Here is a 13956-nt window from a genome sequence, read left to right as displayed (position 1 = left end):
CAACACATCCCAAAGATGCTCTATTGGGTTGAGATCTGGTGACTGTGGGGGCCATTTTAGTACAGTGAACTCATAGTCATGTTCAAGAAACCAATTTGAAATGATTCGAGCTTTGTAACATGGTGCATTATCCTGCTGGAAGGAGCCATCAGAGGATGTGTACATGCTGGTCATAAAGGGATTGACATGGTCAGAAACAATGCTCAGCTAGGCCGTGGCATTTAAACGATGCCAATTGGCACTAAGGGGCCTAAAGTGTGCCAAGAAAACATCCCCCACACCATTACACCACCACTACCAGCCTGCACAGTGGTAACAAGGCATGATGGATCCATGTTCTCATTCTGTTTACGCCAAATTCTGACTCTCCCATCTGAATGTCCCAACAGAAATCGAGACTCATCAGACCAGGAAACATTTTTCAGTTTTTAACTGTCCAATTTTGGTGAGCTCGTGCAAACTTTAGCCTCTTTTTCCTATTTGTAGTGGAGATGAGTGGAACCTGGTGGAGTCTTCTGCTGTTGTAGCCCATCCGCCTCAAGGTTGTGTGTGTTGTGGCTTCACAAATGCTTTGCTGCATACCTCAGTTGTAACACATGGTTATTTCAGTCAGAGTTGCTCTTCTATCAGCTTGAACAAGTCGGCCCATTCTCCTCTGACCTGTAGCATCAACAAGGCATTTTCGCCCACTGGACTTTTTTCCTTTTCACATCATTCTTTGTAAACCCTAGAAATGGTTGTGTGTGAAAATCCCAGTATCTGAGCAGATTGTGAAATACTCAGATCGGCCCGTCTGGCACCAACAACCATGCCACGCTCAAAATTGTTTAATCACCTTTCTTTCCCATTCTGACATTCAGTTTGGAGTTCAGGAGATTGTCTTGACCAGGACCACACCCCTAAATGCATTGAAGGAACTGCCATGTGATTGGTTGATTAGATAATTGCATTAATGAGAAATTAAACAGGTGTTTCTAATAATCCTTTAGGTGAGTGTAGGTGCACTCTCAAAAATGGACTGTACAGGGTCAGAGAAGATGAAAAATGGCCATGAGAAACTAAATTAATGTTTTTGGCACAAAATTGCAACAAACATAAGTGAAAAAAGTAATAACATGTTAGGTATGACCCCTTTAATAAAATGAACTGATGGTGAACATTAGCTAATGTTTGTCTTATTTTTGTCTTTGTTGTGACGCAACTTCACCATAGCTACTATGTGAAGATATTACATGTCTGAGATTTAATCCAGTGCTGTACCCGAAGGTGAGTTTAAGATTAATCTTGTTGAACTGTATTATATAAAAAATTATTGATTATTTTCATTGGGTCAAAAAGGGACAAACCCACGTTAGGTTGTAACTTAACCTATTCTGGGTTACTGTAACCCATTTTTGGATAAAATACAAAACAATTCTGTGTTCGTTTAATCCAGTGGTTCTCCAACTGGGGGCGAGCCCTTGGGGGGGGGGGGTAAGGTGGTGCCAGCGGGGCCCCAGTTTTATGACATTTTATAAAACACATTAAGTTATCATAAATACTGTGTAATTATTAATTATTATTAATCATTTAATATGTTTTTTTTTCAAATTCTAAGATTGAGATGCCATGAATTTTCTTTGGGAGTGGAAATGGATGCACCCTACAAAAAGGGGGCGCACATATTAAAAATAATATTTTTTATAAATATATATTTATTTATATTTTGTGCTTTTTGTAAATAGTAGTAATAATTTATATCAGTTGAATTATTTTTACTTCTAATACTTACATGACGCTGATCCTTCAAATTTGTTTTTATGGCTCATTAAAGGATCAAGCCATTTAAAGAGGAGTTTTGCATTTTTTATTAACACAATATTGTTCCTGGCCAAAATAAGAACCAATGACAGATTTTGACTGTTTTGCTTTCGAGTTGTTGTGACAGCTGCTTATAAATGGGAGTATTGATGTGTCTTAGTCACTAGTTAGATTGTTTAGAGATAAAATCAGCTTTGCAAGGGAGGGGTTGTTTTTGAGGTCTTAAAGTAGTTGTGAGAGGAACTCAAAGCTGTATTGATAAAAACTAAAAAAATTGTCAGAAATAAATTCAGGATTCATAAGACAATAACTGTAAATGAAGAGTTCAGATGCAAAACCCTCTAAATCTTTTTTTTTTTACAAATGTTACTTTAGTCATTTTATTGGTATTTAACAAATTTGACTGTGTTTCGCTGCAAAACCCTTTAAGTACAAAAATCTCTACTTCTACTAAAAGTCTCCCGTCACTCTTCACTGTCCTTTCTGTATAAAAGTAAAAGGCTCAAAAATTCAGTTAATATCTTAATATATTCTGTAAACCTTACGTATATTATATTCTGTGCACTTAGAGGACTTTGTTGAAAAATCAGTGTGGCCTTAAGCGGATTCTACCAACAATCCGGTATTTCTAAATGGACTGAGACTGGGATTAAGCGGATTTGAAGCAAAAGTTTTGATAAACGTATAATACGTGCCGAGAGCGTTTGGTCATTTCTGACCGAGGTGGCATTTAGCGCCTTTTGCATCTGAGCTCTTTTTATATGTACTGTAATGCCATTTTCCTTTATTTAATATTTAATATCACCGACTGAACACTGTATTTGCAGGGTTCTCAGTTAATAGTGAATTATGATGAGCATGAATTAAACAACACCTACAAGTTCGGTGTCATTTATCAAAAGTTCGGACAGGTACGTAAATGAATGTTTTTTTTTGTGTGACCACTGTGAAAATAAGTCAGTCTAAGCTTCCCAAGGACACTTTTATAGAAATGTGCTTTCAAACTGCTTTGATCTTAATCACAAAAGAGCAAAATCAATACGTTGCAGCTTACGCATGGTATCTGGTGTATTTTATCTCTTTATTTCCTGTTATCTTTACACTCCCTGCCTGATGTTTTCTCCACCATTTGCACTTCTGGAGTCTTATAGAGAGATTTATACGATGCACTTACCCCTTGGTCTTTTCAAACCCTGGTTCAAGGCCACTTTTAACCTCTGTTTAGACTTGCAAAGTTATAGGGATGTAGCGCTGCTAGAATGATACATAAACAATGATGCTTACCTCTTCAAATATTTATGAGCTTTGTACAATCCTGCAAATCTGTGTTAATTTAAAGAAAATAAAAATGTTTAGTACTAGCAATGGCAAACACATTCATTTGAGTGGAGACAGTATTATTTGTTTTCCCATCGTTTATGTGATGTACAAGTGGTGTGCATTTGTTGTCGTAGCCTAAGCTATATTTGTCCAATAAGTGATCGAAATATAATCTCAACAGTGTGAAACATAAATCAAGTCAACCATAGAGCTTTTATGCAGGGTTTATAAAGGCCCTAACATAACAGTTTTTTTAATATAGTGTTAAAAGTGCTTAAGACTCTTTCTATCATACACAGACCTCAGAAGAGGAGTTATTTGGGAATAGTGAAGAGACGCCGGCCTTCACTGAGTTCCTCCGAGTACTGGGAGATTGCGTAGAGCTGCAAGACTTTAAAGGGTAAAAATATTAGATGCTGAAAATTGATAGAGATTTATGGATCAAACATGTCTGTGATTTCTCCATCTTGTGAATATATGGGGCGGCTTCCCCGACAGTGCTTATCCTAGAGAGACTAAAATGCATGTTTGAGCTGCATTAATTTAAATTCTTAACATATATTAGTGCCATTGTCTTGTCTTAATATGCACACCAGTATTGTTTTTGTTGGGTATGTTGGAAAAAACTACTTTAATGCCCTAATATAATTAAGGCCTAGTGCTGGATTAATCTAAACCCTGAAATATAGCAGAAACACAGTTAAAACAAATGAAAAGAAGTTTCTAGTTGGGTTTTAAATTATAAAACAACAAATATAATTTTCAGGTTGTTAGATGTTACATTTAATAAGGTGAACTAGTGGTGCTGTTTTATCAATAAATAATACCTCAATTCTGTACCTTATGTCTTATCTGCAGGTTTCGAGGTGGTTTAGATGTGTCTCACGGTCAGACCGGGTCTCAATCTGTTTACACTGTGTTTAGAGGACAAGAACTTATGTTTCACATCTCCACTAAACTGCCATATACAGAAGGAGACACGCAGCAGGTACTACACTTAAAATTAAGTTATTCCCCCAAAAGGGAGAATTGATATACCTGCACACATTTCAGATTATCCTTAACGCTTTTGGTTACTATATCTTCTCATTCGTGAAAACAAATGGTACTCTGAGATACTCTGGTATTGTTCCTGCTAGCCCAAAATTACAGTAAATAAGACCACCTTTATCATTACATATATTGTCCTTGTATTTAAAGGACCCATATTATGCAAAATACACTATTACAAGGTGTTTGGACATAAGTGTGTGTAGGCAGTGTGTGAACACAACCACCCTACCAGGGGTGGCCGGTAACTTCTTTTTTCGAGTGCGCTCAATGCGAAGTTCGTCACCACATGTATGTAGCCCGTCATGTGTGTGGTTCGTAATTTCAAAATATTTGTTCTGCGCGTCGAGTGAACCTATATGCATCACGTGTCTTGTCAAAATAAGTGCCTGCTGCAGACGCGTCTAAAGTGTTTATGATAAAAGAGACCCTCGTGTTTACCAGATGCTCGCATTATCTCATGCATAATCAGAGTTTACTGTTAAGGTATTGTCTTGCGTGTATTTTGTGTATCTTTTATCATAAACGGTTTGGACGCGTGTGCAGCAGGCACTTATTTTCACAAAACACGTGATGCACATGGTTAACATGACGCAACAAACACATATTTTGAAAACGCAAGCAACATATATGACACTCCTAACACTTATTTTGAATTAGCGCCGCTCGGATGAGCAGTCACGAGCTGCCACTGCACTCTACAATGAAAAAATTTTTAATCCCTATGTCTCATAGACATGCTGTTTTGATTCTTTTGTTAATGTGATGTCACACTGAGAAAGCCCCCCCTTCGGCCACTGACTGACTGGTTAACTTTACACAAACGTTTTTTTTTAAATATGTTTGTTAGCATGTTGTATCAATAACGCGGCTAATTCACAGGCTGGACTCAAATTTATTTTAAACCGAAAGCAAGTCATTTGCATTTAAAGGTACACACACATAAAAAACACTTTTTGCTCCCGCCCAAATAGGGGCATTTTTGGACATGCTATAACATATGGCACACCTGAGACTTATATTACATCTTGTAAAAATATTTACTCTTTAATTCCTTGAATGTTTCTCTTCACAAAGCTCCAGAGGAAGAGGCACATTGGGAATGACATCGTGGCTGCAGTTTTTCAAGAGGAGGCCACACCTTTTGTGCCCGACATGATTGCCTCCAATTTTCTCCACGCGTACATCCTCGTGCAGGTGGAGAATCCTGGAACAGATGACACCACGTACAAGGTTTGTCCTCAACATTTCGTATTCGTTTGAGTGAAAATGTTAAATGCTGATGATGTAATTACACAGAGTGTCTTCATGGTGATGAAATATTACATTTTTATTATATGGTGCAGGTATCTGTCACAGCTCGTGAAGATGTGCCACCATTCGGCCCTCCTCTCCCCAATCCACCCGTCTTCAAAAAGGTAAACAATGATATATTTAAACTCAGTTTAGATATATTCTTTAATTAAACAATATTCTTAATAACTTAATAACACGTAAATGGATGTTTTTGCGGATAAACAAAAGTGCTGAATAAGAAATTGATTTTTCGCAGTGCAGATGGTTTGCTGTCACATCGTATATTTTGTTTGGAGTTTTTCTGGAGGTCACATTTCAGGCTGTTCTTGCATCCTTGCTTTATTTGCCGTGTCATTGTCTTTTCTCTTAGGGTCCAGAATTCAGGGAGTTCCTGCTGACCAAGCTGATCAATGCAGAGCTGGCGTGCTACAGATCAAACAGATTTGCCAAGCTTGAGGTAAGAAGTCAATGGACCGTCAAATATTACCGCATAACAGGCTTGATGTGGACCAAAATGCCTGATGATAAAAGCCTGGAGCAAGTCTGCCACAAACCACTTTTTAAAATTATCATGGGCTTTGTTACAAATCAAAGATCCTAGGAGTAAATTTGTGTTCGGCCCTGTGTGTTTATATCATGTTTGTGTGACAGGAGAGGACACGGACCGAACTGCTAGATAACCTTCATAATGAGGTACACAAGCACACACAGATGATGTTGGGACAACCACTCAGTGGAGATGAAGAGAGGATGGAGAACGGAGGACATGGAGGAATACTGGAGTCGATCAAGGTTCACAAAGATAATTAAGCAAAACTAAAGGTGATAAGGTGAGATTGTGTCGTTCTCATGATTCCTTTTTTTTTCTTTATCACCCAGCGAGCAATGCGCGTGCGCAGTCACTCTATGGATACAATGGTGGGCTCTCAGAAACACAGCCGTTACTCTGCGGCGGGAGGAGGTGTACCCACAAGTTTAAGTGGGGTCGCCCTGACCCACACTAACACTGATGCTGCTAAAAATTCGGTGAGTATCTCATATTCATCCTTTTTATTTCCGATTACCCATATGTTTGGTGCATGCATCATCTATAATGTTTGACGTAACGTGTAGTCTCCAGTGACATCAAGCGCTAAGTCTCCTCTTAAGAGCCCTGTGAAGAGGCGGTCAGGGCTGTTTCCACGACTTCACACCAGTATGGATGGACAGCCTGAGCGTCACACGCGCAGGTCAGATATGTGTGTTCAGATCTGTAAAAATTTACATAACATTTGTTTGGTATTTTGCCGTCTAATGCAGTGATGTGTAGATTCCTGTCGCTGAATTGGTACAGTAGAGCATACAGTATATACACTCACCTAAAGGATTATTAGGAACACCATACTAATACTGTGTGTGACCCACTTTCGCCTTCAGAACTGCCTTAATTCATTGAATCAATAAGGTGCTGAAAGCATTCTTTAGAAATGTTGGCCCATATTGATAAGATAGCATCTTGCAGTTGATGGAGATTTGTGGGATGCACATCCAGGGCACAAAACTCCCGTTCCACCACATCCCAAAGATCCTCTATTGGGTTGAGATTTGGTGACTGTGGGGGACATTTTAGTACAGTGAACTCATTGTCTGTTCAAGAAACCAATTTGAAATGATTCAAGCTTTGTGACATCATGCATTATCCTGCTGGAAGTAGCCATCAGAGGATGAGTACATGGTGGTCATAAATGGATGGACATGGTCAGAAACAATGCTCAGGTAGGCCGTAGCATTTAAACAATGCCAAATTGGCACTAAGGGGCCTAAAGTGGCCAAGAAAACATCCTCCACACCATTACACCACCACAAACAGCCTGCACAGTGGTAACAAGGCATGATGGATCCATGGTCTCATTCTGTTTACGCCAAATTCTGACTCTTACGATCTGAATGTCTCAACAGAAATCGAGACTCATCAGACCAGGCAACATTTTTTCAGTCTTCAACTGTCCAATTTTGGTGAGGTCAGGCAAATTATAGCTTTTTTTCTTATTTGTAGTGGAGATGAGTGGTACCCGGTGGGGTCTTCTGCTGTTGTAGCCCATCTGCCTCAAGGTTGTGCGTGTTGTGGCTTCACAAATGCTTTGCTGCATACCTCGGTTGTAACGAGTGGTTATTTCAGTCAAAGTTGCTCTTCTATCAACTTGAATCAGTCGGCCCATTCTCCTCTGACCTCTAGCATCAACAATGCATTTTCGCCCACAGGACTGCCACATTCTGGATGTTTTTCCCTTTTCACACCATTCTTTGTAAACTCTAGAAATGGTTGTGCGTGAAAATCCCAGTAACTGAGCAGATTCTGAAATACTCAGACCGGCCCGTCTGGCACCAACAACCATGCCCCGCTCAAAATGGTTTAAATCACCTTTCTTTCCCATTCTGACATACAGTTTGGAGTTCAGGAGATTGTCTTGGACCACACCCCTAAAGGCATTGAAGCAACTGCCATGTGATTGGTTGATTAGATAATTGCATTAATGAAAAATTAAACAGGTGTTCCTAATAATCCTTTAGGTGAGTGTAGTGATAAAATGTATAGCTTAAATGAACTTGCAAGTTGCTTGGATAAAAGTGTCTGTCAAATGCTTAAATCTAAATGACATTTATACATGGCAGGTATGGTAATTCATGATTATTAAGCATTTTCAAGTTTAAAGAATTGCATAAATCAAAAAGTATTTTTATTTTTTCACTATGTCAGTGTCAGTATGGAACTTTAAAAAAATTATTTTGGGTGTTTTTAGTGTCCTGTGTGACCAAAGAAGTCTAGATAGCGGTCATCTATCACAGGAAGTGAGGTCAGAGACATTCTCCAATCCTAGCTCTCCAGAGATCCTGAGCAATGAGAGGTACATTTCCAGCTTTGCCACTGATTGACACTTACTGAACGTGAGCTCTTATTGTCTTAATTCTTTCTCTTATTCCCTTGTCAGATCTTCTGTCAAGCTGAAGGAGGGAGGTGGAAGGCCAGACATCTCTCGTTCCTCCTCCAGCACCAGCAGCTTCAGTAGTGCTGCAGGAGACCCAGAGATGCTGGAGGAGAAAGAACCTGTAAGTCCTTCTGCATGCTCCCAAGTGTTTGTGAGCAGTTTTTTAATGCACGGCAATGCTGCATATTTTAATTATGTTTTCATATAAATATGCATGATTAAGTACTAGTTTTCGCACATCCAGTGATGCTATGACAGTGTGCATGAATAATATCTATGTCTCGTCTCTTCAGAGCTGCCTCCAGATGTCTCCCAGCCTCTCACCGGTATTTGGTTCTCTAAACACTGAGGGTCAAAATGCAGGAACGCCGGTGATCATGTGCCGCAGTCCAACAGGTATCTAAGACGCAAAATGTGATTGCTCATATTGAATTCGATATTTATAGCTTGCGTTTCTCCCTACGTACAAAGATTTCAGGAGCAAGCCCTCGGCCAGATCCAGTCTGAAGTTCCGCTTTGACCAGTTGAGCCAATCGGCTGCTGTAAGAATTTTACTTTCCTTTCCCTTCTACATTCTTTAAACGTTTGTGCCTTTTAATTCTCTATCATCTACTGTGATGTTTGTTGTGTATGCATATTTCATTCTGTCTTCTGGAGAACTGTTGGCAAAAAATATTAACTTACAACTCTCATTGTACAGGGGCATTAACAAACTGAACATCAAAAGCCAGAATCATTGTGAGTACAGTTCGTTTTGGTCCAGGTGTTACATTTGAAGAGCTCAGATAAAAAAGCTGCTTAACATCTGTCAAAAATGACATAATGGTATTAAAAACTACATATGCTTTGCTACATCATTTGGAGTAAATTGATAAAAATTTTGTTATTTTACAGAAAACTTTAGAATACAGCGCCCCCTAATGTGTGTTTCGTTTTCTTTAATTTTACATTCTGACTTTCATTATTTGCAACGTTTCTAGTTGAATCTTTAGTGATTTTCCAGCTGCTTACTATGTCTTGTCCAAAGAAGTAAACACATTTTTAAAAGTGGAGGTTTTTGCTAAAAAGCTGGCATTCACTTTGTAAATAAAATAAAATTACTAAAAGGAACATTTGTTAAAATATTGCATTACAATTACTGACTAATAACCTTTTTATTAAAGTGCCATTAAAGTGAAATTACTAAACATAAGAAAACATATTTATCAAAACCATGCATCTGAACTCTTCATTTTTATTACAATGTCATGATAAGTTGTTGTGACTTGTGTTATATTTGATATATGTAACAACTGACACTGTTCATTTAAACAGAAATCCAGAGGAACAGCACAGAAGATCAGACACTCCTGGCACTGAAAAGGAGAGAAATTAAAGAGGAACACATTACACAAACCTGTGCTCCCAATCGGACCATAACATGAAAAAAGCACATGAGCATAAGCACACCTCTGCGTGTTTACAGCATCTGCAGATGTTCAGCTGGTACTGACTTGACACACAGTATATTGATCTTGCACATTCTGTGAAAGTCTTGCACTGTAAAAATACTCCAATATCTTTACATGGATTAGCAGTCATTCTCTAGCTGTGGTCCAGAGAGCAATGAAACATAATTGAATGAATTAAGATTTGCACCTGAAACATTCCACATGTAATGCACAAAGTGGCCATTTGATGAAACTGACCACAGCTGAGATTTGCCTTTATGTTTAAATTAACAAATCAGTCTAAAATGCACTGGCCAGTCTTTGTAAAAAAGGTTTATTAAGAAGATCTGTCCTTTTAACTTGTTCATATTATATAAATATATATTATTAAAAACCTTATTTGGCTTCACTGGATAATTATGTGGCTTATGTGTGTGTAAATATGAGAATCTCATCAATCACTCTTATCTGTATATATTTACTGTGAATAGACATAGAAGATAAAAGAATCTCAGAAAATTAAACTTGAACAATTTGAACTTTTATTGTCACAAATGAAGTTCAAACAGCTCAAATGAGACCTCGACATTTTGTTCTTTCAGTAAAGTATTTTTTGTTGATTTACTTTTTAAATTGTTTAAGCAAATGAGCAATGTTAATTTATTTTTTTTCTGTTTGTACTGCTACATGTGTAAATGTTTCTGAATGCATTGTTGATTTTGGTAAATAAAATATTGTATTTTGCATTGCTGTTGTTATTTAAAAGCATCCATTCTGTTTGTATACGTTTCCCTAAAGCCCAAATGTAACTTTTCAGGTAGGCTTATGTTAATTGTACAATAACATATTTGATTTCAATCTTTGACATGATCTCAGTCAATATTAAAAATATGATAAAAAAGTTTAATCCTGTGAGTAATCTAGAGCGAGGAACATGATGTAAATATGTGCTTCACGTTTGGTGTGTACACAGCATTAAGCCAATTTATTTGGCACAGATTGTCCCCTATAGATAAACCCAGCGTCACATGTTGCAAATCAGGCCTCCAGGTCCATAGAAAACTCTTGAAATGTTCTGTAGTGAACGGGGGCAATCTGAGCATTTATAAACATGTTGATCAGCACGGACCACTTTAACTTTCAGGCCAGCTGAGGAAAGCTTCCATCCAATCCAGAAGTTAACCAGTTGTTGAAGTTTTTCTGTACATTCTAAGACATAGCAGCAAATAAATACTGGTACACTTGTTGTATTTTTTCATGCCAATAAATGGCTGCTTAGATTGTAGTCTCACTTGAAATCAGTGGAGGCTTGGACCCAGAAATGGCATTCCTTACATCACAACTTCAACTAACATTTTAATCAATAAATAAAATCCCTGATATTCCATGACTTGGACAAAAATATATACAATTCCCTGACTTTCAATGTCTGGGATAGGCCTTTCAAAATTCCATGATATTCCAAAAATTCCATGACCCGTGGGATCCCAAAAAAAAGTTATTCAAGTTTATAGTGACATGATGAAAGAATTTTTAGGCTTTGTTGAACTATTCCATTAACAATAACAGCTTACCTTTGCATTTCACTGTTGACACTGGCTTATTTGCCCCTGTATTTATTCCAGGACATCCACTTGATGTTCCAGAGGTTGCATTGTTCCCTGTATGTATGTATGAAACCAGCAGGTCCACTAGAACCTGTTCCCATAAGCCTTGGCCGAGAGGAAGGGCTGTTGGAGTTGTGCTCCTACACAATTCAACAAGTTTTTAAGACCGCTTGCAATCACTTTTAATGAGCCTGCTCCTTTAAAATAATCAGACTAGTAAATACAATAGTACCACATGCATGATTGCACCTCCCTACTGATTATGTGAACTTTGCATATTTCTTTTGTAATATAAGAGATCTAAATGCAGTTCAAGGTCTAGTTTATAATGCAGAGATTATATTGTACCGTATTGTCCCGAATATAAGACGACCCTGATTATAAGACCCACCCCTTGTCCTCTTTTCAAAGTGTACCTTTAGGAAAAATGCTTTTTGAATACCAATTTATGTGATACACACGGCAAAATGTCATGTTAAGAAGTCAGTGATAAATAGTTATTTTGGAGTTTTTTAGATACTGGCTATGTGTTTGAGTTTGTGCAACGCTGCATGGGCCAGTCAGCATTCAGCACAGGGCTTCTGTGGGGGTGATTTAAAAGCACACAAAGCAGTTTGCTCTCAGGTTGCTTGGTGTCATGCGCCAACTGGTCTGTGTGTCCCTGCGTGAGCTCGAGTGCATTTATCTTGGAACAAAATGATAATGCGCTAATGTGACCCAATCGGATAATCCACCGGCCAAACGGAAAGATTTATCGTCCAAAACCGATAAAAGTGTTTTGAAAAACTTGATTTGCATCTTTACAAAACTTTTTGCCCATGCAAATTCTCTTACGCTTTCAATGTCACATACACTTACAAATTTTATTCTGCGCATTCAGACCTTTTGGGTATCATTTTACCTTCATATGTTGATGACAGTCATGCAGTATCTAAAAAACTCAAAAAAAAAAAAAAAAGAACCACCGACTCCAGGGTCTTTGGTGAAATACGTCTGCGCCTCTGCGGTTTAAAAGCTAAGACAAGGGATCAAACAAATGTATACACGCATCCTCAAATTAACGATCTGTAAAATGACTCTCTTCAGAGACATCCAGGACTGAGTTACTCTTGAATAAAATCCAGTTGGTCTCTTTCTGGTGGCTCATTATTATTACACGCAGGTATACATTTTAAACCAGGGGTGTCAAACATATGGCCTGCGGGCCAAACACAGCCCAAAACATATTTTAACAACCCTTTTACCATTTAAACCAATACAAAATTCCTTTTTGTAGTGTGGCAGTCACTTGTGAAATGGTTCGAATAGACAGCTATGGTCAAACCAATTGTTGTGGAATTTCCAAATAAATTAACATTAACCATTCATTGGTCTCATATTATTTTTTTTATTTTTTTTTTTAAGCCTGTACAATTGTTTAGTTTCCTGACATCTATCAATTGAACAGCACTCTCAACATGATGCGATATTCCTTGGGGGTTTGTTTGACTTGTTTTCAAACGTATATGGTATCGTATTTCATAGTTATCATGAAAAAAAGCTATGAAATTTCAGATTTTACAACATGAGACCTTTAAACATGTTTTATTCATCGTTAAAGAGAGATGCAAAAACCAACCTGACTCTCTCCAGTCACATGCAGCAGCAGTACGAGAGTTTACGCGGCCACTAAGTGACGTCACTCTATGCTTATTTTTCACAAAACATTTTCCCTGCCATTTAAAAAAATCAAGAATTAATGAGTGATGGAAGGATGATAAAAATACATGGAATTACAAAATGATTTTTTTTTTTTTCAAATATAATCTCTTTTAAAATGAAAGACGCTAAGTTACATCTGCGCAATCGCATAACTGCTCCACTAGCTCAGTCAATACTCTTTGCTCAAGCTAACCTAGATTGCAATAATTGGAATTAACTTGCGTTATAATTAATCAAAGAATTTAAACTACATTTAAGAACAAGCATAACACGGTTTTTTTTTTAATAGAAGATATAAAGACAAATAAAAGATCTCCACTAGGATACGTTAGCTCACAGCTGCGCCCCTAGTTAAGATGTCAGCGCTCGAGCTACACTAACGTCAACAAGTTTATCATCTTTGTTAGTTATATCGAAATATACTGACAACTGAATAAACATCACTATGAAGTAATTTCAATAAAGTAACCACGAATTTAAGGAAACCTACCTTAGAATCTACCACAGAAACGGAACACTCGTTTGATGAGAATATCGGTTAAACCAGGACGCGCGTCTTGCGATTTGAATAATCACGTGATCACATCAAAGCACTCAAAAGGCGGACGCGCGCCTCTGTCAATAATAACATTATAAAACAAAATAAAGATGCATTAAAAAAAATAATAAAAGTAAAGTGCTTCTTTCAGTGCTGTGTCCGAGACCGATATTACCTGTGCAGAGCCCATTTAACATAGAATATTTATTTAATAAAAAAAAACCACACACAGAAATAGACTTTAATAA

The 13956-nt window shown here is 37.7% G+C and overlaps 1 protein-coding gene and 1 long non-coding RNA gene across 11 annotated transcripts in view; one reads left to right on the top strand and one right to left on the bottom strand.

Moving 5' to 3' along the window:
* The window catches only part of rap1gap2b (RAP1 GTPase activating protein 2b), a 46206-nt gene extending 35600 nt beyond the window's left edge, over nt 1–10606 (top strand). For 9 of the 10 annotated variants that reach the window (XM_065287223.2, XM_065287219.2, XM_065287220.1 and 6 more), the window contains 16 exons: nt 1213–1266; nt 2628–2711; nt 3420–3520; nt 3979–4108; nt 5248–5403; nt 5517–5588; nt 5837–5923; nt 6118–6258; nt 6346–6492; nt 6580–6695; nt 8247–8351; nt 8436–8553; nt 8726–8828; nt 8904–8974; nt 9133–9170; nt 9747–10606. In XM_065287223.2, coding sequence (XP_065143295.1) covers nt 1213–1266; nt 2628–2711; nt 3420–3520; nt 3979–4108; nt 5248–5403; nt 5517–5588; nt 5837–5923; nt 6118–6258; nt 6346–6492; nt 6580–6695; nt 8247–8351; nt 8436–8553; nt 8726–8828; nt 8904–8974; nt 9133–9141 — 1494 coding nt within the window. In that variant the 3' untranslated portion in view covers nt 9142–9170; nt 9747–10606. Of the gene's footprint in view, nt 1–1212; nt 1267–2627; nt 2712–3419; nt 3521–3978; nt 4109–5247; nt 5404–5516; nt 5589–5836; nt 5924–6117; nt 6259–6345; nt 6493–6579; nt 6696–8246; nt 8352–8435; nt 8554–8725; nt 8829–8903; nt 8975–9132; nt 9171–9326; nt 9355–9746 lie in introns of all 10 variants that reach the window. The other variant, XR_010544108.2, reaches the window with a different exon arrangement.
* Nucleotides 10607–10750: 144 nt separating this feature from the next.
* Nucleotides 10751–13723, bottom strand: LOC135776477 (uncharacterized). The gene is made up of 4 exons (XR_010544109.2): nt 13661–13723; nt 13088–13181; nt 11437–11666; nt 10751–11071 (listed from the first exon to the last, which is right to left on the bottom strand). It is a non-coding gene; the product is annotated as an uncharacterized lncRNA (long non-coding RNA).
* Between the last annotated feature and the right edge of the window lie 233 nt (nt 13724–13956).

Source organism: Paramisgurnus dabryanus, chromosome 18, assembly GCF_030506205.2.
Source record: "Paramisgurnus dabryanus chromosome 18, PD_genome_1.1, whole genome shotgun sequence".
Classification (NCBI taxonomy): domain Eukaryota; kingdom Metazoa; phylum Chordata; class Actinopteri; order Cypriniformes; family Cobitidae; genus Paramisgurnus; species Paramisgurnus dabryanus.
Note: the sequence above shows the minus strand (reverse complement) of the source record. Positions and strands in the feature narration are given on the sequence as shown.